The sequence below is a fragment of the Mobula hypostoma genome, chromosome 3, assembly GCF_963921235.1.
Source record: "Mobula hypostoma chromosome 3, sMobHyp1.1, whole genome shotgun sequence".
In the NCBI taxonomy this organism is placed as follows: domain Eukaryota; kingdom Metazoa; phylum Chordata; class Chondrichthyes; order Myliobatiformes; family Myliobatidae; genus Mobula; species Mobula hypostoma.
In genome coordinates this window covers 84000544-84025440 of record NC_086099.1, presented here as the reverse complement: position 1 = coordinate 84025440, position 24897 = coordinate 84000544, and the positions used below count along the sequence as shown (strand labels likewise).

Here is a 24897-nt window from a genome sequence, read left to right as displayed (position 1 = left end):
TGTTTGTTGTTAGCATAACCCCAAATGATGACAAGGAGGAGCACAGGAGTGAGATAGATTGGTTGGTTGAGTGCTGTTGCAACAACAACCTGGCACTCAGCATCAGCACAACCATGGAATTGACTGTGGACCTCAGAAAGGGCAAGTCAGAACAACACACATCCGCCTTCACTGAGAGCTCATTGGGAGAAAGAGTGAGCAACTTCAAGTTAATCTAAGAGGATCGATCCTGGCTTCAACACACTGATGCAATCATGAAGAAGGTATGCTGGCACTCCAGGAGTCTGAGGAAATTTGGTATGTTATCAAAGACTCATGCACATTTCTAATGATGTACAGTACATTGGAGAGTATTCTGAATGGTTCCATCACAGCTTGGTATGGAGTCTTCAATGCAGAAAGTTGCAAAAGTCTGCAGAGGATTGTGGTCTCAGGTAATTTCATCAAAGGCACAAGCCTCCTTAACTTTGAGGACCTCTTCAAGAGGTGGTGCATCATTAAAGCCCTGACCATTTGAGACATGCCATATTCATGTCTCTTCATGTTGCTATTACCAGGAATGAGTTACAGCAGCCTGAGAACCCACACTGAACATTCTCTCAGGATGAGGCTTTTCATTCCAGGACGAGGGAGATGTCCTCCTTTTTTAAAGAAAGGGGCTTCCCTTCCTCCACCATCAACTCTGCTCTCAAATGCAACTCCCCCATTTCACGCACATCTGCTCTCACTCCATCCTCCCATCACCCCACTAGGAATAGGGTTCCCCTGGTCCTCACCTACCACTCCACCAGTCTTCGGGTCCAACATATTATTCTTCGTAACTTCCGCCACCTCCAACGGGATCCCACCACTAAGCATATCTTTCCCTCCCCCCACCTCTGCTTTCCGCAAGGATCACTCCCTACGCGACTCCCTTGTCCATTCGCCCCCCACATCCCTCCCCACTGATCTCCCTCCTGGCACTTATCCTTGTAAGCGGAACAAGTGCTACACATGCCCTTACACTTCCTCCCTTACCACCATTCAGGGCCCCAGACAGTCCTTCCAGGTGAGGCGACACTTCACCTGTGAGTCAGCTGGGGTGATATACTGTGTCCGGTGCTCCCGATGTGGCCTTCTATATATTGGCGAGACCCGACACAGACTGGGAGATCACTTTGCTGAACACCTAGAAAGCCAGAGAAAGCAGGATCTCCCAGTGGCCACACATTTTAATTCCACATCCCATTCCCATTCTGATATGTCCATCCACGGCCTCCTCTACTGTAAAGATGAAGCCACACTCAGGTTGGAGGAAAAACACCTTGTATTCCGTCTGGGTAGCCTCCAACCTGATGGCATGAACATTGACTTCTCTAACTTCTGCTAATGTCCCACATCCCCCTCGTACCTCATCCGTTATTTATTTATATACACACTTTCTTTCTCTCTCTCTCCTTTTTCTCCCTCTGTCCCTCTGACTATACCCCTTGCCCATCCTTTGAGTTTTATTTTCCCCCCTCCCCCTTTTCCTTCTCCCTGGGCCTCCTGTCCCATGATCCTCTCATATCCCCTTTGCCAATCACCTGTCCAGCTCTTGGCTCCATCCCTCCCCCTCCTGTCTTCTCCTATCATTTTGGATATCCCCCTCCCTCTCCCACTTTCAAATCTCTTACTAGCTCTTCCTTCAGTTAGTCCTGACGAAGGGTCTCGGCCCGAAACGTCAACTGTACCTCTTCCTAGAGATGCTGCCTGGCCTGCTGCGTTCACCAGCAACTTTGATGTGTGTTGCCTGAACATTTGAAAAATAATTCCCTCTCTGATATCAGATTTCTGAGCAGTCCATGAACCCTTGAACTCTACCTCATATTTTGTTTTTGAACTATACATTTATTTTTTAACTTATAGTAATTGTATGTCTGGTGCTGTATGCTGCATAAAACAGCAAATTTCAGATTCAGATTTATTTATCACATGTGCTTAGGAGACGATGGCGCCTAATGGCAACTCCTTTGCTTGCATCTTCGGAAACAGCTCTATTTCCATCTTTAATATCTCTATTTTACCCTTTTGGGGTTCTTTTGAAGACCCTGACCTGCAGTTACGCGCTGACTATGGTTCTTTGCGGGAATGGGGCCCGCTCTCGGGGTTTCATGAATGGCCGTTATTCGGCACACCAAGGACTTGACCTAAGAGCTTCGCTTGCCTTCGGACGATCGAGATTTCTGGGACAGGGAGATCGGAGGTCGGTGTCAGGTCAGGAGATATGTGTGTCTTGGGAAATGGAAGGTCTAAGGCTGTGTGCCTAGAAACCTGAGATCTTTGGGCACAGAGCTCGGAAATAGCAATGCAACGGACTTTTAACATCATAAACCAATGAGTTGTTTGTTATGTCTCCCCTCTTCCTGTGAAACTGAGACAGCTCTTTCTCCCTTATTAGGGGGAGAGAGAGTCTGTGGTATGTCAAGTACAGGGTGAACCGGTAGTCTTCGGAGTACTGCAAGCCTGTGTCTTTGCTGTTGTCTTGCTTATGCTCGAGTGCTCGTTGGCAGGTACGGATGCTTTCTTTTGTCGGTGGGGGGGAGGGAGGATTGTTGCTTGCTGCCGCTTATGTGCGGAAAGGAGGGGAGCTGAGGGGGGACTCCTGGCTTCTAACATTTAACTGTCATTCATTCTTTTGAGGTACTCCTCTGTGTTTGTGGATGGTTGTGAAGAAAAAGCATTTCAGGATGTATATTGTATACATTTCTCTGACATTAGGTGCACCTTTGAATCCTTTGCATTGAAGCACACAGTGAAATGTGTCATTTGCGTTAAATGGGATGTGCTGGGGGCAGCCTGCCAGTTCGCCACTCTAACATAGCATGCCCAGAGTGGTCAGCAGAACACAGAAAACAACAAAACAGAACATATCAAACCACAGAGCAACAACAACAAAACAAGCGCTGTTCCTCCTTCTCCCCCACCCTCCCACATACACAGTCCTTTAACACCAGGCCGTCGTCTTCCGCTTCCTACCTCCAGTGGTCTTTTGGATTCACAGACACTGGGCTCTGACTGCGAATCATAGAGTCATAGAAACATACAGCACAGAAATAAGCCCTTCAGCTATACAGTCCATGCCAAAACCATTTAAACTGCCTGCTCCCATCGACCTGCACCATAGCCCTCCATACTTCTACCATCTACCTGCCGATCCAAACTTTGCTTAAACGTTGAAATCAAGCTGGCAGGCACCAGCTGCAGGGGCACCTTGTTCCACATTCTCACAGCCCTCTGAGTGAAGAGGTTTCCCCTCATGTTCCCCTTAAACTGTTCAGCTTTCACCCTTCGCCCATGACCTCCGGTTGTCGTCCCACCAAACCTCAGTGGAAATAGCCTGCTTGCATTTACCCTATTTATACCCCTCAAAAATTTGTATAGCTCTATCAAATCTCCTGTCAATCTTCTATGTTCTAAAGAATAAAGTCCTAACCTATTCAATCTTTCCTTATAACTCAGGTCTTCCTTACCTGGCAACATCCTTGTAAACTTTCTCTATTCTCTTTCAACCTTATTCCATCTTTCAGGTAGGTGCATGACCAAAACTGCACACATTACTCCAAATTAGGCCTCATTGACATCTTATACAACCTCAACATAACATCCCATCTCCCATATTTAATACTTTGCTTTCTGAAGGCCAACATACAAAAGATTTCTTTATGACCTCATTTACCTGTGACACCACTTTCAGTGAGTTATGGACCTATGTTCCCAGATCCCTTTGTTCTGCCGCACTCCTCAGTGCCCTACCGTTCACTGTGTAAGTCCTACCCTGGTTGGTCCTAGTGAAGAGCAACACCTTGCATTAAATTCCATCTGTCATTTACATCCCATGTTTTCAGTTGATCAGATCTGGATCAATACCAATGCATAGTGGATAGTGAAGAAAGCTTTAATGACTTGGAGAGAGAGCTGCTCTGCAAGTCATTATAGCTGTCTTCACTGCCTACTACACTCCCTATCTGGAGTCAACTGCAAGTTTGCTGATCCAGTTGACATCATTATCGTCATTGATATAGATGACAAACAACAACAGCACTAGCAATGATCCCTGTGACACTCCACTAGTCACATGTCTCCAGTCAGAGGTAACCATCTACTACCACTCTCTGGCTTCTCCCACAAAGCTGGCGTCTAATCCAATTTACTACCTCATTGTGAATGCTGTGTGACTGCACCCTCTTGACCAACTTCCCATGCAGGACATTGTCAAATACCTTGCTAACATTCATGTAGACAACATCCACTACTTTGCCTTCATTCACTTTGCAGATAACTTCCTCGACAAACTCCATAAGATTAGATATGACCTAACATGCACGAAGCCATACTGACTATCCTTCATCAGTCCATGTCTATCCAAATACTTATATATCCAGTCCCTTACAATACTTTCCACAACTGATGTCAGAATTACTGGCCTATGATTTCCTGGTTTATATTTAGAGCCTTTTTTAAATAGCGAACAAAACTGGCTATCCTCCAATCCCCTGTTACCTTTACTGCTGCAAAGGATGACTTAATTATCTCTGCTAGGGCCCCAGCAATTTCCGCACTTGCCTCCCATAGGTCTGAGGGAATGTCTTGTCAGGCCCTGGAGATTTACCCACCATGATTTGCCTCAGGACAGCAAACACCTCCTCCTCTGTAATCTGTAGAGGGTCCATGAAGTTTTTGCCACTTTGCCTCACTTCTATAGGCTCTATACCTGTCTCCTGAGTAAATACAGATACAAAAATCCATTTCTTCATCTCTTTTGACTCCACGCATAGATTACCATACTGATCTTCCAGAGGACAAATTTTGCCCCTTGCAATCCTGTTGCTCTTAACATATCTGTGGAATTCCTTAGGATTCTCCTTCACCTTGTCTGCTAGGGCAACTTCATGCCTTCTTTTAGCCCTCCTGATTTCTTTCTTAAGTGTCTTCTTGCATTTCTTGTACTCCATTGGCATCTCATTTGTTCCTACCTGCCTGTACCTGTAGAGCACCTCCTTTTGTCTCTTTACCAAGACCTCAATACCTCTTGAAAACCAAGGTTCCCTACACTTGTGAACTGAATCTGAGACTGATAAGCCATCCAAATTGCCAGGTAAATCTTTATGGTGCCCTATAATATAAGCCAAAATTAAAATGCTGCAGATGCTGGAAATAATAACAGACACTACTTAGCAGGTCAAGCAATTCTGATGACTGGTTATCAATCTTCAACGTTATTTTCCTTTTTCCACAGATGGCAACTGACCTGCTGAGTATTCCCTTCATTTCTGCTATGGCTGTAATAAATCTAATAAATAAATTCTTGGGAACTATAGAAAAGGTGAATGGTCACAGTCTCATTCCTAGAATAGAGGAGCCTAAGGCACGAGGGCTTTAACCTATGGTGAGAGGGGAAAGATTTAAAAGGAATATAGAGGGACAATTTTTCACACAGGAGCATCTTGATCAGCATGGTGAGTTGGGCTGCTTCTGTGTTGTACCCTATATCTTCATGATTCTGTGACTCTGAATTTTGTTTAATTAATTCAGTTCTATATGAATAGCTCCAGAGTGCTTCTGTCTCAACTGTTTGGAAAAGAGCAATTTTGTATAATTCAAGGTTGCAGCTCAGCTCACTGGCATTCTTGGTCAGTTCACAAAATTCATTTTCTTACTATTTCATGCTGTCTATTTTTTCACATTTAGGATTCTCCATGATATCCCCTGTGAATAGGTAGTTAATGTTGCTTCCAGCAAGATGGCAGAAAAACAAACAAATTCTGTGTGGGTTGATTCCCTTGTGTTTTCTCCTCTCCGGAGAAATAACTTTTCTCTGCTTGAAGCATTTATCACCCTCCTCAGCCAAGTGTTTTCTATTTCTTTTTACTATTATTTAAGATATTCCATGCTGTGGTTAATATCACATCTTAATATTTTATGCACATTACCCAATTTATTAATTTGAACATATTAGCGAATAAGGTGCAATGAAAATTTGCACATGAATAAACATTTACACCAGAGGTTAAAATGAGAAAGCTGGATTCACCACCTGTGTTTCTGTGTTTGTCTTTGATGACGGTCGGTGGGAGGGGGGGGATAGAATAGAGGGGGCGGATAGGGGGAGAAGAGGGTCTGTGAGAGAAGGAAGTGAGGGAAGGAGGTGAGAGGGGTGAGAGAGGGGGTTGAGAGAGGGAGGAGAGGGTGATGAGGGGGAGTGAAAGAGGGGATGTGAGAGTGGGGGGTGAGGGGGTGAGAGGGGATGTGAGTGTGGTGGGTGGGGGCAAAGAGATGGGATGTCAGAGTGGGGGGTGAGGGGCATGAGAGACTGAAGATGAGAGGGGGATGTGAGGGGGGATGTGAGAGTGGGGGGTGAGAGAGGGGTGAGAGGGAATGCGAGAGTGGGGTGAGAGAGGATGTGAGAGTGGGGGGTGAGAGGGAGAATGTGAGAGTGGGGGTGAGAGAGGGGATGTGAAAGTTAGGGGTGAAGGTGGGTGTGAGAGGTGGGTGAGAGAGTGAGGGTGAGAGTGTGAGAGAGGGGATGTGAAATTGGGGGTGAGAGAGGGATATGGGGGTGAGAGGGGGATGTGAGAGCGGAGTTGAGGGTATTGAGCAAGGGTATGTGAGAGTGAGGGGTGAGAAAGGGCATGTAAGAGTGAAGGGTAAGAGGTGGGTGAGAGGGGTGAGAGAGAGAGGGTAAGAGGGGAGTTAAGAGAGTGGATGTGAGAGTGGGGTGTGGGGTGGTGGGGATGAGAGAAGGGATGATAATGGGGGTTGAGAAGGGATGATAATGGGGGTTGAGAGGGGAAATGAGAGCTGGGGTAAGGGTGGAGGTGAGAGGTGGGTGAGAGAGGGGATGTAAGAGTAGGAGATAAGAAGGAGTGAAAGGGGGGATGTGAAATTGTGGTGAGGGGGGTGAGAGAGGGGATATGAGAGTGGGGCATGGGGTGAGAGGGGCATGTGAAAGTGGGGTGTGAGAGGAGATGTGAGAGAGAGGAGTGAGGGGGTGAGAGAGAGGGTGACAGAGTGGGGAGTGAGGGGGATGTTAGAATGGGGCATGAGAGGGGGTGAGGGAAGGGATGTGAAAGTGGGGGGCAGAGGGGGTGAGAGAGTGGGGGATGAGAGGGGGTGAGGGGGGTGAGAGGGGTTGTGAGAGTGCAGGATGACAGGTGGATGAGAGAAGGGATGTGAAAGTGTGGGGTGAGAGGGAGTTGTTAGAGTAGGGGTGAGGGATTGACAGAGGAAATATGAGAGTAGAGGAGGAGGGGGTGTGAGAGTGGGGGCTGAGAGGGGAGTGAGAAATGGGATGTGAGAGTAGGAGTGAGGGGGTGAACGAGCTAATGTGAGAGATGGAGTGAGAGAGGGGATGAGGGGGGTGAGAGGTGGGAGAGGGGGAGGGTGAAGGGGAGGATGAGGGAGAGGAATTGAGAATATCGATAAGGAAATAAACCATTTCTAAGTACAGTACTTAAGTCAGAGTTATATGAAAGGATTTGTTGAATCTACATACTGCAATGTTCCTAAACCACACCCTGCGTGACCTAGCGCACTTGAATCCTGACAACATCCTCAAATTGACTGATTGCTGTGATCTGATCACAGATTTTCATAATTTTCTCTAGTCATGTCTCAATGAACACTGTAACGGATGCATCATAATTGCACTATTTTGTATAATGCTGTTGATAAATTCATTCGAGATGTAAATGGAACTGGTTCATTTCACTAGCTGCCCTTAAATACAGACAAAATCAAATAATTGTTTTTCTTACAATGGAAAAGTAAATCCACATATTTTAATATTTTTGCAACATTTTTTACCAATACTAACGGCAGATTTAATTTTGTCAAAAATATCTGCAAACTACTGTATACAATATGTTAATAAATTATTAATGCACCAAAGTACTATACAAAGGAATTATTAAACTAAAATGAAGTTGGCTAGTCACACAAGATACTTGGGTTGATGCCAAAAGCATTACTGAAGATGAATGCTTTAATGAGTATATTGAAATTAAAATTAAATAAAAGCAAGTGCTACATGTATCATAGGGTGGAAAATAGATGGTCAGATTGAAGTTTACAGGTCCTCAAGGGTGAAAGATTATGTCAAACTGTCCGAACAGTGTCAGACAATCTATTGGGAGAGGGATGGAACAGAGAGCTAGAGAAGTTTTAGTGGGGTCCAAAAATAATGTCTTTGGTCTATTTAATATTAAGTTCAATGATATATATTCTCACTCTGTAATGCATAGATATGGCTAAGATCCTTGTCTGATTTTAGAGATAATGATACAAAGCCAGGGAGGAAAATTATTATTGTTTTAGCCACAAGTGAACGGATAAGCATATACTGTAACTCCTTTGTCGAAATGATCTCCAAGAGACAATGGAGGTGAGTTGTATCAGAGGCTGGAAACAGTTCAGGAAGGATAAGGAAAGATAGATAATCTTTATTGCTGTCACACAGGATGACAACAATAACTTGATCTGAGGCTTTTCTCTATTGTGGCAAACTCCATAAAGATAGAACTGAAGGTCGGCACTGAACCATTGTCACTGGAGAAGCTTGATCAGCTACATCACTGTTCCACCCCGGTCTGGTGGAAGTCAAACAAGATGATCTAGGTAAGGGTGGCACGTTCAGGAAGCCACAAAATGTTTGTATTGGCACAAATTTGCTAAATATAAATGGCTAGGCTTTTACAGGCCTCACTTTAATTACTGCAAATATTGCTGCTAGAAATTGTGCTTCTAGAAACATTTTCCTAGTTGCTGCAGGGAATCGACTTCCCCTTGAGATTGGGAGGACAATGGAAAGCCATTGTCCATAAATGGCAGCCCACTGAGATGCTGCTAATCCCAAAGGATGAATCTGCTTCTGTTAGCTGGGGAAGTACAATCCGGAGTTGGCTGTGTTAAGGGTGCCACAGTAGGGCAGCAGTTAGCTCGCTGTTGTTACATCTTGGGGCACCAGAGTTCAGAGTTTAATTCCGACACCATCTGTCAGAAGTTAGTATGTTTGCCGCCATCACCGTGTGGGTTTCCTCCCATAGAGCAGGCTAGCAGGTTATTTGGTCATTGTAAATTGTCCTGTGATTAGGCAAGTAGGTGGCTAGCTGGACAGCACGGCTCATTAGGCTGGAGGGTCCTGTTCCACACGGTATCTCTTAATAAATTAATTAATTAAATTAACCCATCCACTGACCAACAGGAGACTGAAACCAGGCAACACTGGCAGCACCAGGTGAGCAGCTGAAGATTCATGCAACACACACAAAATGCTGGAGGAACTCAGCAGGCCAGGCAGAAAATATGGAATAGAATACAATCAATGTTTCGGGCTGAGGCCCTTCATCAGGACCTGATGAAGGACCGAGGCCCAGAACGTCGAATCTTTACTCTTTTCCATAGATGCTGCCTGACATGCTGAGTCCCTCCAGCATTTTGTGTGCCTTGCGCGGATTTACAGCCTCTGCAGATGTTCTCGTCTACCTGTGGAAGATTCATCCCTGAGTTTCTGGGAGGAGTGCTGCAGTTTTGGGGTAGGCTTCAAGTAGCATGGCTGCAGAAACCTTGAGTGGGTGAGTGACTAGCAGTTAAAGAATAGAGAAAAAGGAGTTTTAAGGTTGTGAATTCGAGCTGCAAAATTCAGAAGGAAAGCAGGAGGTGAACGGGAGTCTAAGGAAGTGAGGAGTCTAGAGTGGAGGGTGAGAGAGAGGAGGATGTAAAATAGTGTGTCAGCAAGCCCATGTGTGTTTGTGCCCACACATACTTGCTTACATCTGTGTTTGAACTATAAAAAGAAGTGGCAAAGGGGAGAGGAAGTGTGTTGCAGTGGTGTCTGGAGCAGCAGAATGAAAAAGAGGGGGAAGGGGAAGAATAGGTTGTTATGTATTCATGTATGTTTTGAGTCTTATGGGTTACTGTCAAGCTTCCCTCTGTTACATATTGAACATAATGTGAGAGCGCATTCTGGATGGATGACTGACAAGCAAACTAAACAGCTGTATGTTTGTTCCTCACCTCCTCTTCTCTCGTGAGTGGCATTCACAGCCACATAACTTCCCAGCACCGTAAACGTAGTGACGAGGAGACAAGCCCTCACATGAGCCCTCTGTGCAATGCTGGCAGTGAACCATAGAACCATAGAACCATAGAACCATAGAAACTACAGCACAGAAACAGGCCTTTTGGCCCTTCTTGGCTGTGCCGAACCATTTTCTGCCTAGTCCCACTGACCTGCACACGGACCATATCCCTCCATACACCTCCCATCCATGGATCTGTCCAATTTATTCTTAAATGTTAAAAAAAAAACCCGCATTTACCACCTCGTCTGGCAGCTCATTCCATATGTATCCTGGATAATGTAGGTGAGTGAAACGAAGACAGTGCGCGAGGAAAAAACAGCTGCACGAAGCTTGGTGAGTGAAGAGTCCGAGGGGAGAGACTGGGACAGTTAAATAAAACAAGTAAGTGAGGGAGAGAGAGACAGATAGGATCAGTTAACACTTATGAAACATGATTGAGTTTGAAACTGGCAACATTATTTAGAAGTACGAGGCCGTATGACGAAACAACAGAGCAAAAGAGTTCATTTTCTGAAAGTTTTAAATATTATGCACTGACAAATCAAATTTCAGATGATATTTGTGTTCCAACTTTATTGACTGTGATAAATGCAAAAACATTTAATTTATTACACAGGCTACTGCAACCTGCTAATCCTGGCGATAGCCTTATGAGGACATGGTTAAAGTCTTAAAGGAACACTATTCACCCAAACCTTTGACTATTTCTGAGAGATTAGATTTCATAAAAGGAATCAACAGAAAGGTGAGTATTTCACAGTTTGTGGTGGTGCTGAAGCAACTGTCCGAACTCATTTGTGGTCTGTGTAGTGGGCAATTCAGAAACGTTTGCTTATGGAAGACAAACTAACATTACACAAGACAATCTATGGAGATGGCAGCTAAAGAAGCATAACTATCAAGTGCATCTTGAAAAGTTCATAAAGGTTCTACTCATTTTAAGAACAAGATACCTATTGTCAATCAATTTTATTATTGTGCCAAAATGGGACATTCAGCAAAAGAATGTTGGTATACGGATTTAGATTGCCAAAGCTGTGGCAAAAGGGGTCATACTGAAAGCTCATGTAAAAGTAAACACACACTGTCAACCAAAAACATTGTAATAAAGAAAAATGACTTTTGGAAATACAAATTGGAATATGTGAACGAGCTGGAGCATATTGAGGATAGACTGAGTGACTCTCACTGTGGTTGAGAAGCCTTGTGTTTTTTATTCATTTCAGGACACAAAGGACACAATTGGATGAAACTGCGGTTGGATAGGGCCTCAGAAGGATACAGGTGGAAGTGGGTGCTGCATCATCTCTGGTGTCAGAGACAGTTGACAAAGAGATATTGCAGTGTCTCATCCCAAAAGGGGCAAGGTTGACTTTAAAGGCTTACACTGGTGGGGTTGTACCAGTGAGGGGAGTAGAGCATGTTGTAATGGAGATTATTGAAACTTCCACTATACACTGTTAAAGGTAATTATCCTGTGCTTTTGGGCCACACTTGATTGGATCAGTTCAAACTCAACTGCCATGAAGTGCACTTGATTGGTGAGGGCACTGGTCTACAAGAGGTATTGAAGAAACATGCAGAAATATTCAATGGAGAAGTGGGCAGTATGAGAGGAATCACTGTTAAGCTGGCTGTTAAGCCCAGGTTCTTTGCAAAGCAGCGGAGGTGGCTGCTGAGCCTTGGTGTGGCAGGGATAAAAAAGAATGGATTAAAGGAAAGAACAATTAAATGATGTAATAAAAATGTGTGGCATAAAGAAACCATATAGATATTCCAAGAAAAAGCTGCTAGAAATCAAAGAGTCCCCATATGCAAAACAGAGACAAGTGTGTCTTTTGGAAAAATCTTACAGTGAAGGTATTTGGAAACCTGAAAGATGGCATGCATCTTTGTGTCCCAGTTCTGGCAGCAATCCACCACTGGAATTTCAAGGTCCAAATTCCACAATAAATTTATTATTAAAGTACATATGTGTTACCATATATAACCCTTGTGGGTATACTCAAAAAATCCAGAATTGAATAATAACCATCCTAGGATCAATGAAAGAATGCACCAGCTGGGCATTCAACCAGTATGCAAAAAAAGAACAAACTGTGCAAATACAAAAAGAAAGAAATAATAATAATAAAACGTTAAAATATTGAGAACATGAGATAAAGAGTTTCAATGATGGAGCAAGTTGCATGAAGTTATCCCCTTTGGTTCAAGAGCCTGGTGACTGAGGGGTCATAGCTGGTCCTGAACTTGGTGGAGTGAGTCCTGAGGGCCCTGTATTTTCTTCCTGGTGGCAACAGCGAGAAGAGAGCATGACCTGGGTGGTGGGGGTCCTGATGATGGATGCTGCTTTCCTGTGACAGTGCTCTGTATAGATGTGCTCAGTGGTGTGGAGGGCTTTACCTGTGATGGAACTAAGGACTATGCTTCAGATTTGAAGTGAGTAGATCTCAAGCAAAGAATTGCAGATCCATGAGAGGGGATAAAGGAAGAAAATCTTGATGTTGTAGTCAGTCCACAGTGCCGAAGCTTTGGTGGTAGTTGTCGTGTAACCAATACATTCCATAGTCAATGATATGGAAGTCAATTGGAAAATAGAATGCAAATACTTGTGGATTCGGTTAACAATGGAGAATTGGAAGAATTTTTTTTGATGTTGGTTGAATTTGATGATTACTCCATTGATTAATTCAGCAGTTACTGTGTGTATTGGAAAGGGAAGGGACATGTTATATATTCATGTATACTTTGATCCTTACAGTTTGCTATCAAGCTTCCATGTGTGTTACGTACTGAATATATTGTGAGAGGGCATTCTGGGAGGAAGACTTACAAGTCGAATAGGCAGCAGCACATTGTTCCTCATCTTTCTGTCTCTTGTGCGTGTTATTCCCGGCCACCGGGCTTCCCAGTACCACAAACATAACCGTAGGTGGCGACAGGAAGTCTGAGTGGGCGTGGAAGAAGTTGCAAGTATGTGGGACGCAAGGGAGGAAATACAGGAATGGAGAGGATCAATGATGGGAGTAGTCAAGGAAAAGGTAGATGGGGAGAGCACTAAGGCTAACATTGATATGTGACTCTGTGCCTAAGGTCTACTTGCTTTGTGTGTGTGTGTGTGTGTGTGTGTGTGTGTGTGTGTGTGCGTGCGCACGCGTACACGTGCATGTGCTTGCGTTGACAAGTCCAGACATAAATAAGTATGTTATCATAAATACACAAGACTCAGAAGATTCTGGACTCTCAACTTTCAGCAAGGATCATCCCTTCTGTGATTTCCTTGTCCATTTGTCCCTCCCCACCAATCTCCCTCCTGACACATATATCTACAAGTGACAGAAATGCTACACATCCTCCCTCACCTCCATTCAGGGCAGCATACAGTCTTTCCAGGTGAGGCGACACTTCACCTGCAAATCATCACTTCATCCACCAAAAGCGGAATTTCTCAATGACTGACTATTTTAATTCCTGTCCTCATTCCCATGTTGATCCATAGCCTCCTCTTCTGCCATGGTGAGACCACTCTCAGGGTGGTCTCATAATCCGTCCAACCTGATGACATGAACATCAATTTCTCCTTCTGGTAACCTATTCTTTTGCTCTTTCTTTTTTTCCCCTCCTCTTCCTTCTTCTTCTGTTCTTCACTTTGGCCTCTTACCTCTTCTCCTCACCTTCCTATCACCTCCCCCTGGTGCCCTTCCTTCTTCACTTTTTCCCATGGTCCACTCTCTTCTCCTATCAGATTTTTCTTCTCCAGCCCTTTACCTTTCCTACCCACCTGGCTTCTCTGACCACCTTCCAGCTAACCCTCCTTCCCCTTTTCCCATCTTTTTTTATTTTGGCATCTTCCTCCTTCCTTTCCAGTCTTGAAGAAGGATTTTAAAACATCAACTGATTACTCATTTCCACAGATGCTGCCTGGCCTGCTGAGTTCCTCCAGCATTTTGTGTGTCAACATTTATGCAGCAGAGCATGACCTCCAGTCATCTTGAAACACTGTGCCACATGACCATGATTTCGCTCAGTTAAACTTGTGTGGTATCTGTGAGAGAAGGCTAGCCCAGGTTAAAAGAAGTCACCCATAACCTCTACTGCTCAATATGAAGTTTGGAACTTCAGGCAAATCGAACAGCAGAACAGCTGGATATCAATGACAATACCAGCTCAGGAATTTAGATATTTTGGCATTGATGCAGCCAAACTACTTGTGACAGAGTTGGCAGAGATAGACAATTAAGGACAAAGGAAGTGAATATACCCTCTTCTGGAAGGGTGAACTAGAGGACTGTACTATTTCCATGGGGTGGGTATTGCTGTCAAGAATAAGTGGGTCTGGTTTCTCTGTGATTCCTTCTATGGGATAAGTTAATATCGCTTGGCCCTTAGCCTGACTATAGCATGAAACTAGCGCTCTGTAGTTATCAGTTCTCCTTTCCCAACCCTGGAGTCACAGATCTACCCAAGGAAAATTTTTGCTCCGACTTTAAGGAAAGCCTAGCCTACCTCCCATTGGGAAATAAAGTGAACCTCTTGAGTAACTCCAATGCCAAGTTGGAAAGAACACAAGCTTCTGGAGAGTTGTAATCAAGAATGGAATGGGGCAGTTAATCACAATGGAATTCTCCTGTCAAAATGCATGGAGTACATTTTTGTCTTAATCGGTTCTATTGGAGTAAGTTGTCATGCGAGCAAGACCACAGGGACATATATTGATAACTGCTGGACTGAACCCCACTCTATCTGTTCTCAATTTCCACCAGACTGGCAAAAAACAATGGTAGTAACAGGATTGTTGCCAAAAGAACATTGATGTTGAAGGTCTTAAGGACTCCACAAAGTTAGCTCAGGCAGCACATTACAAATGATCTAATCACCCCACCAAAATCATCTGTCTGTGCTGAAATTCGTCATAATCACTATCTGTGAAAATTCTTGACTGTTCTTGGAATGACCAAGAGGTCTAGAAATTAACTATGCACAAACACAAGGCATGCTTGGCTTGAAAATTTCTCCATGCATCAACTGAAGAGAGTTCTACAGCCACATTATGACTGAGGTCTCACAAAACACCTGTTACCTAAAGAAAAAAATGGTGGATGGAAAGAGCCCTAGAGATCCAGAAACTCACTGAAGCATGCAAATTCTTCAGTGCTCCTACAGCCACCTATAACTTAAACGCCCAAGGGCACACCCCAATGGGGGACAAAAATGGAGGAGGGACAGGAACAAAGAGAGACAGTCAATGTCCTGGAGGAACACTTCAAAGAACAAGAAACAGAAAATGCAGGAAAACTCAAAAAGTTTTTCAAAAATTTCAATGTTCTACTCAGCAGGGTTTGTCTCTGTCCCAAAGAAAGCTATCAAATTTATCTTCTCCACTATCTATGATGGACAGGAAGTTGTTAAAGTCATCTATCAACTGATAAACATCAGGTCTTGTGAGAAGATAGCATCCCTGATAAAGTTCCAAAATTGCCAAAGAGACTCTTCAGTCACAAACTCATAACCTTCTCCTCCACATTTGGGATAGGAGCATATGCTGTGAATTTCAGAATGTGATAATGATAGATACCCTGAAGCAGACAAAGGCAATTGCAATAACTAATACGAGGAGTGTAGTTCAGTAGACAAAGACAGATTATAGACAAATTCCCGTGCACAGCCTGGACGTGCATGGGATTGTCTCTCACAAATTTCTCTTTTGAAGAGGTAACAGTGAGGACTGATGAGGGCAGTGTAATAGATGTTTTCTATTTGGACTTAGCAAGGCCTTTGACACGGTCCTGTATAATAGTCTAGCCTGGAATGTTAGGTTGCATAGCATCCAGGGAGAGCTTGAAAATTTAATACAGGATGGGATAATAGGAAAAAGACAGTCTGATGGTGGAATTTTGTTTTTCAAACTGTAGCCCTGTGAGAGGTATGTGCCACAGAGATCAGCGCTGGACCCATTGTTGCCTACCTTTTATAAAAATGAATTAGATGAGAATGTTCAAGACACAGTTAGTAAGTTTGCAGTTGGCACTAAATAGAGAATACCATAGGTAGTGAAGATGGTTATGAAAAATTACAAAAGAAGGGTGATCAGCAAGTAAAGTGCCAATGGTATTCAATTCAGATAAATGCAAAGTGTTGCATTTTGGGAAGTTCAACGCGCGTAGGTCTTTCACAATCTATGGTTGGGCCTCAAGAAGTATTGTAGAACAGAGGGACTTAGATTGCAAACACATCATTCCCTGAAAATGATCTCACAAATAAGCAGGTGGTGAAGAAGGTCAAGGCATAGGTCAAGGCATGGATTATTGGAATTGTGACATTATGTCACAGTTATGCAAGACATTGGTGAGGCTACACTTCAAGTACTGTGTAGGGTTTTATCTACCCTATTATTGAAAAAAATATCATCATCAAACTGGAAAGAGTGGAAAAATACTTATGAGAATGTTGCCAGAACTTAAGGGACTTATCAACAGGAAGAGGCTGGGCAGGCTATGATTTTATTCCTTGGACCAATGGAGACCGAAAGGTTTAACGTTAGAGGGGAAAGATTTTAAAGGGGCCTGAAGGGTAACTTCTGCAGACAGAGGGTGGTGGTGGTACGTATATGGAACAAACTGCGAGAGACTGTGTTTGTAGCTGGCACAAAGATAGTTAAAAGATACTTGGACAAGTATGAATAGGATGGGTTTAGAGGGAAATGGATCAAATGTGGGTAAAGGGCTAGCTTAGATAGGTATCAGTACGGAGAAGATGAGCTAAAGTTCTTCTTTTTGTGCCCTATAACTTGAAGGCAATGTGAATGTGAATAACTCATCAACTCCTCACCATCTCCTCCAAGGGGCCAACAAGCTGGTCCCATAGTTGCAGTATAGATTCTATCCATCTGGAGCTGAGGTTCCAGCCTTTTTTTTGCCAATTAGCCTTACCATTAAGGTTGGGAACCCCTGATCTAGAGGCACAGTGAATGTAATCCTCACCATACTGCAATTTCAAGAGCAGCATTGACCTCTATACATGGTCTTTTTTACCTCACAAAAGCTGTTGATTTGAAAGTATCCATGGAGTATGCTGCTCTCATTTGGCTGGTTAGGGAACTCATCCTTATATCGCATTTCCAACATTACATCATCTTAACCTACATCATAATCTTGCTGTGAAGCAAGACTGTGTCAATACTCCAACACCTTTTCACTCTTTCTTAGTTCAACCTTACACCGCACCATCAACCAAATTCCTATTGGAGTGGAGCAAATGACAAATTGTTCAATGTATATTGCCTCCACGCCAGAACCAAGGTCTTCATGTCTTTAATCGTAAGTTACAGGGTGCATGTAGCACTTCTATATGTTATTGTTAGGAGACCAACTCAAACTTATCTTTACTTTGTTCACTGAAGCATATGAGAGATTGGGCCTGCATTACTTATCTCTGTTCCCCTGCTGTACAGCATGGTTCCCAGTTGTAAAGGTTTATGTGAAACCCTAGAAATTACAAACTGCCTCTCACCAGCATGTCCTCACCATAAGAAGAAAAGCATTTTTGAATATTACAACCTCATTCTTAGCATATAGGTCATGGTCTACTGGTTCGCTGAGATCCCTACTCTACTGTACACTCAATGCATTGGGAATCGATCACTAATGGAGTCGCAGCAAAATCCTCTAGGATAATTGATCCAACATCAGCATCTTCTCCCAGGCTGACACCACCCGCACAAAGGCTTAGTTACCTTTGATGGACGAGCCACATTGTTTGCAAACCTCAAATAACACTCCCGCAACTGACACTATGAACTCTGCTGCAGCAAGAGATTACCTGGAGGGAAGAGAATACATTTCAAGGATGTTCCCAAAGCTTCCTTGAAACTGTGGACAATCTCTAATGACTCCTGGAATTTATTAATCATATTAAGGGAACTTATGTGTGCATGCATGTGCATATTATGCATCTGTTTAAAGCACCTCTCCAACAGGATTTGAATCTAAATTCCTAAGTAATTGGTGAATCACTTCAGTAGAAGCACACAGAAGCAAATGTAAATGGTGGAAGAAACACAGTAGCTCCCAGAGCTAATGATTAATCAAATTAATGATTATTTTAATCATTATTGGTTGAAAAAGAGACAATCAAATGATAAAAAAGTACAAAACGTTTCAGTTTTTGACTTCCTTGCCTTTTTAAATAATTTTCCTGCAGCCTACGATGTATTGAGTGATTTAAGGTCTCCCTTGAACAGTAGTATCTACCAAAAAATCATTAGGAATTTAATATCTAATTTAGTATCAGTGACAACTTCAAGCCTTTGGGCATCTGGGATGCCTGCTATGTTTGACAAAAAGACCAAATTAGTTTGAGCCAATCAATACTATGCAGAAGACTGAAGTGTTGTTCTGGCGTACAAAAATGAAAGAAAAATGGAAGGTCTACATGCATTTCTTCAGGTTTCGTCTATGTGCTCTGCAAGTAGGTGCAAGGGGTCTTGTATTTGCCATTTTTGTAACATCACTTTAGCAATGTCTTTTGAATTTGAGCAAGACTTCATCAGAATCCAGCCATGGATATAACCATCACTGTGGAATTGCGCAGAGCAGTCCTATGAACATACTGTAAGTTTTCATCAGTTTGCCTGAACATTGATTACACCTCCATAATTTTACAGTTTGGAGTGAAAAAAATCACATGAATTTTAATGAAAATATAAATAAAACCTGGACTCTATCAAATATTCCATTAACTTAACTGATCTACTAATTACATACACCTTGATTTTGACCCCGATCCCTTTGCTTGGAGGAGAATATATTTAAAGCAATCACATTAACAGAGTCACACAAATGGATGACTTTTGAAGCAGAGCAAACATTAAAAAATGAATTGCCAACACGACTGCAGAATACTGGTGAGCCACGGTATAGATTATTATATACGAATCTTTCAACACAGTTACTGCAAATGATCAAACACAAACGTTCCATATTTGAAAAAGTTGCAGAATAGTTTGCTACATTAAAATTATAAATCAGTATTAAATTATGTATTTATTTCAACAACTTATTTAAGGATCAGGAGGATAGGGATTCCTTTACACTTGCCAGGAGCTGAAATGCTGCTCTGTGAAAGTTTACTAACATCAGCAAATTCATAAAAAACACATAACTTTGCCTACCTTTACGACGATTCCTTTCTTTCGTCTGGATTGATAAAGTACCCATCAGAGCCCCCATCTTCGGTATTATTTAATCAGAAAAATTGCAGCCAGTGCTCTCCACAGACACGGAGAGTGTGGCTAATGTTTATGTCTTGCTTGTGATACAGTGAATAAAAAAAATCAAAGCACAGTTTGAAAGCAGAGATAAAGGTTCATACAAAGCTAGAAGATTTCTTTTGTCAACACTCTGCAGGGTACTTGCTGTGATGTTATTATTCTACTGCTCAGTGGAATTTTAATTTTGACATGTTCATTCACAGCTAAAGACATGTTTGAGTGGGAGCCGTGTCACTGAAATATTTCAGCTTAGTGCCATTGTAACGGAGCACTTTGATTAATTGTACCAACTGTATCTGCAGTAACTTGTCATACAGCAAGTCACTAATGCTTCCAGAGGAACATCTACTGAAACTTTTCTTGACGATATGGTGCTCAGTTATGAAATATACGTGAGTTTATATTGTTTTTTTTCATATTTTCATGTAAATAATATGTACTGATACTCTATTATACAGGAATGATCTATAATGAAGAGTCAGCTGTTCTAAGATATTATCTGCTTGAATGTTATTCAAATTCATGATAAAAAGACTTATGGTTAATAATGGGTATTGTTTAATACGAATGATTTTAACTCCATCTGCACGTAGAACAGAAGAGGTGACAGAATTGTTTAAAAAATAGACTCACCTTCCTGAATGTTAAATTACTTTGAATCACTTTGCTTCTTATACATGACATTTACTGTAGAATAAAAATGAATACAAGAGTCTAATATACAAATTTCAATAAATTTATTTACCTGCAGCCTTGGATATAGGATCAGATAAACTGTTGAGGCAGCTTATAAGGTTGTAATTCAGTCGAGGGTTCAGAGAGATAAGCAAATAATTCTGGAGTTTATTTCGTGTTTTTGTCTTATTTTGCTTTGCAATCTTTGCTAAACATCCACACACAATATCCATTGAATTATATGACTAAACAACAGATAAAAAAAAAAGCGCTGATTCAGGTCATGAGAAGGGTAGAACCACGAGTGAAAAATAAAAGTCACATGGTTCATGAAAGAGCATAATCTGCCAGTATGAACAGTGTGTTACTAGGTTACTACAGTGCGTTGTGCACCTTACAATGGTTTTCTGATTCTAATTCTAAATGAACAGGATAAGTTCTTTGTAGTGTCTAAGTGGACAGGCTAAAAATATCAAGGATACATTGGAAGAGTAGGTTACCACAGAATGGAAGTACATCAACAAAAATTGCAATCTCTTTTCTATGAATGAAAAGAATTAAGGTGAGCGCAGCTGAAGAAATAACAGAAATTAATTTGAAAGTCACTGGAAGTAGGTCTACTCTATTAGCTCTGTTACCACAGCAACCCGTAACTGTACCAACAATAAAGATGTAATAATATTTAGGATATAAGTGTGTCTGTGTCGAGATGCAGCAGAAGGACATTATGTGAGAACAGAAATATAAAATAGAGATGTTTCAGAAAGGGAAATCAATATACAGGATAAAGGAACATTTGTGCACACAAAAGTTGCTGCCATATTTGAATCACACAAAATGAATGCAGAGTATTGCCATGTTCAGATGATCAAACATTGGAAGGCATATGCACCAAAATACTTCAACATTAATTCCGATCAAATCAGGAAAAATATTAAAATGTCGAAATGTGATGAACTTCAACTGCTGTTGATGGGGTTTAAAGTGAACTTGATCAAAGTGGAGTGGGATATTTACAGCACAGAACATAAGTTATTCTTCTTGCATCCTCTATCTTGGAAACATTTTCATAATTTGCTGGAGGTGTGAGCTGATAATGGATTAACAAATGCAACAAGGAGAGTATAAACTGTGGGGCTAGCATCGTATCACTTCAAATAATGAAACGATTGTGAAAGAAAATATGAGCCATGTAGGAGGTTGAATTAGTGGGGTAAATTTGAGTAAAATCAAGGATAAAAGGAGAAAGAAAGATAAAGATTGATTACAAAAGAACATATAGAATGGAAATATGATAATACATTATATTTGAATTCTGCTGTGGTAATTGTCTACCTGAAGAATCTGCAGGAGTTTTTCAATTAGAGAGTTTCTCTGAACTAATCTAAATATTAGAACAATATTCAAATTTTACATATTCTGTTAATTCATTAGTTTTACTTTCTGAGGTGATTTACGGGAAATAATCTGGAAATCTAGTTGGTCCATGGCCAGGTGACTCAGTTGTAATATGGTGTAATTGTCAGAGTTGTCAGTGAAGATTTCATGTTAAATTTCATTTAAAAAGGAAATCATGATTTTTTTGTTGATAGGTTAGTGATCCTCTATGAACTATGCTGTTTGGAGTGTCCCCAGAATTATCAAGGAAAATCACATGTGCCAAACATTTTGGGGGTTTATAAACGCTTCTTTCTGTAAAATATCCTGATGGTGTTGTACAGTGGATCTTGGTTATTTGGGACAACTCTTAAAGAACAAAAACTAACTGTGAAAAAAGTCTATATTACTATATTACCTTTGTTTATTTGGGACACAATGCTGTTTAATGGGGGCAGGAGACTGTTGCCAAATAGTTTCTAACTAGCGTCAGACATGTGCACTTATTAGACACTATACTGTGCTTACAGTAAACAGTTTTTAAATAGCATAAGACGTGCATGCTTGTGTTCAAAAAGCAATGATTTTTGTCCCTAATAGTTCCTGAAAAATAAGCAGTAATACAATTGAGAACCGTTTTGCTCACTACGGTTTCAAGCATTCAGGATTGAAGATGCTAGAAAAAGCCGGGAGTGAAAGTGAAATGATTTCACTACTTCAACAAATTAGGAATTATAAAGAATTTGAAGGTATCAACAATAATCTTGAATGTTTGAATGGAACTGAAGATTTGTAGGATTGTATGAAGGCAGTCCATAACCTACACTGAGTGTCTGCACTGATTTTGTTCATTTACAGTTAATCAAGGGAATGCAGCAGCATATATTATTTAAATTCCTCTGTTTATACATTGTATTAATTCCTCCATTGTTAACTATTAGGAACCAATACACAATTTTATAGTACTGTGGTAGTATTGATAGTGTTCTAATTTGTTTTGTATTTAACTTAAATACATAATTTGTTGCTCAGTCAAATAGCAGTTTGTCTTTTTTATACACCTTTTAAACTATTTACATGGGACTTTTGGCTAATTGGTGCAGCCGCTTAATTGGGCCAGAATGTAATGGTCCCAGTGTGTCCCAATTCACTAAAATCCACTATATATGTATATAATTATACTATACTTAGATATAATAGGGAAATATACTTAGCACTGAAAGTATGAGGATACATATGAGGATTATAACTTTCAAAAGATGATTGTTTTACTTTGGTTTATTTATTCAACTCATGCAATGGATTTTGCTTGAGATTTATGGGCAATTTTTTTACAACGTAAGTAGAGAGCCAGTGATTTCAGTGATTGCCAGTGATTTCAGAATGGCTAAGGGTGAGAAGCCATTTATATTGAACTCTGTAAATCTTCATGGAAATTCTACCAATCTGCATCCTCAGAGGACCATCATTTCTCTATTTGACATTACAAACCATCTACATTGTTAACACTGTTAGCCATTTTTCTTCTAGGAAAACCTGGTCCCCTATTGTTTTAAATTAGATTATATATATGACCTGAATTAATTATAGTTTATTCAGGGCAGTGGTATTATTTACTGACCAATGCTGATCTAGTCACTCTGTCTATTGCTTACAGCAGCTCAAAAGTTAGTGATTATCATTGAGGGGATAGGTACACAACACTGAAACAAAATATTTGAGTCCATCTTCGTCAGAATTTAATCTCTCTGCAAACATATGACAATTACCTCTCAAGCCCATGACCCTTCTATTCACCTTCTCTCTCTTATCCTGACCTTTCTGTTCGGATCCAGGGATTTTCAACTGTTTCTACGATGATATTTCACTTCTCATCATTTCTAACCCTTTGCATTTAACCTCGTACTGTTCTGGAACCTTTAACTACTAGATATAGCTTGCTGCTATTGACCTTGTCTAACACAGAATAGGGAATTGTTCCTGATCTATCAACAGATAAAGTTAAATCCAATGCCCTAGTGTCAGATGTGATGGATGCAGCTTCCACTACACTCTTCAAGTGAGAATTGGATAAATATATGATGAAAATAAATTTTCAAGGTGACAGAAAGGGCCAGAGATGGAACTATTGTAAGAAATTGCTCTAGTAGAGAGCTAGCACAGATATAAATGGGTGAGTCTCATCCTTCTGTACCATCATCATTCTATGAGTCCTCACAGTCCTAAAATCCTCAAAATCTAACCTTTTAACTAAAAGTGTAACACAATTTCCATCACATTTATATGACCTGCCTTAATAGGATAGGGGGGAAAAGAACATATTTCCCTGAACACGAGAAAATCTGCAGATGCTGGAAATCCAAAGCAACACACACACAAAATACTGGAGGAACTCAGCAGGCCAGACAGCATCTATGGAACAGAGTAAACTATTCAGGACTCAAGAAGTGTCTCGGCCTGAAACATTGATTGTTTGCTCTTTTCTATAGATGCTTCCTAACCTACTGAGTTCCTCTAGCATTTTGTGCATTCTTTCATATGATCATAAATATCAAGGTTACATTATGTCATTTCTAGGTATATATTATCTGTGACTGCATTCAAGATATGCCTTCTTAACTGTGAAATGTCTAATTTATATAGTACAGATCAGTGGAGTTTATCTGTTATTCTCTAATTCTGGCCTATTGTTCACCTCAGATTTTATTTCCTCACCTTGAGATGCTATGCCTTCAAATGCTTTGAAATTAGTTCTGGAAATTCTTCCATGAGCACTCCTACAGCTTCTCTCTCCATTCTACTACCCTGTACGTCCCTCTGCCACTGCATCTTTGAGTTTCTTAATGAGAAGCCATAGTCGATGTAGATCAGTGATAACATCTCCTCCTTGCTGACTATCAATGTAGATGTACCTCAAGGATGTATGATCAGCCCACTGCTCTCTCTTGCTCTCTCTACACTCATGATTGTGTAGCGAAACACTGCTCAGATACCATGTAAAAAATTTGCTAATGACACCACTGTTTTTGGTAGAATCTCAGATGCCAATGAGGAGGTTACAGAGGTGAAAATGATTGGTTGGTTGAATAGTTTTGCAACAACAACCTCACACTCATCATCAGCAAGGCCAAAAAAGTGTTTGTGGACTTTGAGAAGGGAAAATGAGGGAATGCACACCAGTCCTTGTTAAGGGGGTCAGCAATGGAAAAGCTGAACAGCCTCAAGTATATAACCATATAACAATTACAGCACAGAAACAGGCCATCTTGGCCCTTCTAGTCCATGCTGAACTCTCACCTAGTCCCATCGACCTGCACTCAGCCCATAACCCTCCACTCCTTTCCTGTCCATATAGCTGTCCAATTTAACTTTAAACGACAACATCGAACCTGCCTCAACCACTTCTGCTGGAAGCTCGTTCCACACAGCTACCACTCTCTGAGTAAAGAAGTGGTACCTGGGCATCAAAGTCTCAGT

The 24897-nt window shown here is 41.4% G+C and overlaps 1 protein-coding gene across 6 annotated transcripts in view; it reads right to left on the bottom strand.

Annotated features, from left to right (window-relative positions):
• Positions 1-24897, bottom strand: part of kcnip4a (potassium voltage-gated channel interacting protein 4a) — a 1016612-nt gene that overhangs the window by 465470 nt on the left and 526245 nt on the right. For 3 of the 6 annotated variants that reach the window (XM_063043371.1, XM_063043376.1, XM_063043375.1), the window contains exon 1: positions 19270-19580. The exons of 2 other annotated variants lie outside the window; for them this stretch is intronic. In XM_063043371.1, coding sequence (XP_062899441.1) covers positions 19270-19327 — 58 coding nt within the window. In that variant the 5' untranslated portion in view covers positions 19328-19580. Of the gene's footprint in view, positions 1-19269; positions 19581-20113; positions 20239-24897 lie in introns of those variants that run through there. One more of the 6 variants, XM_063043378.1, reaches the window with a different exon arrangement.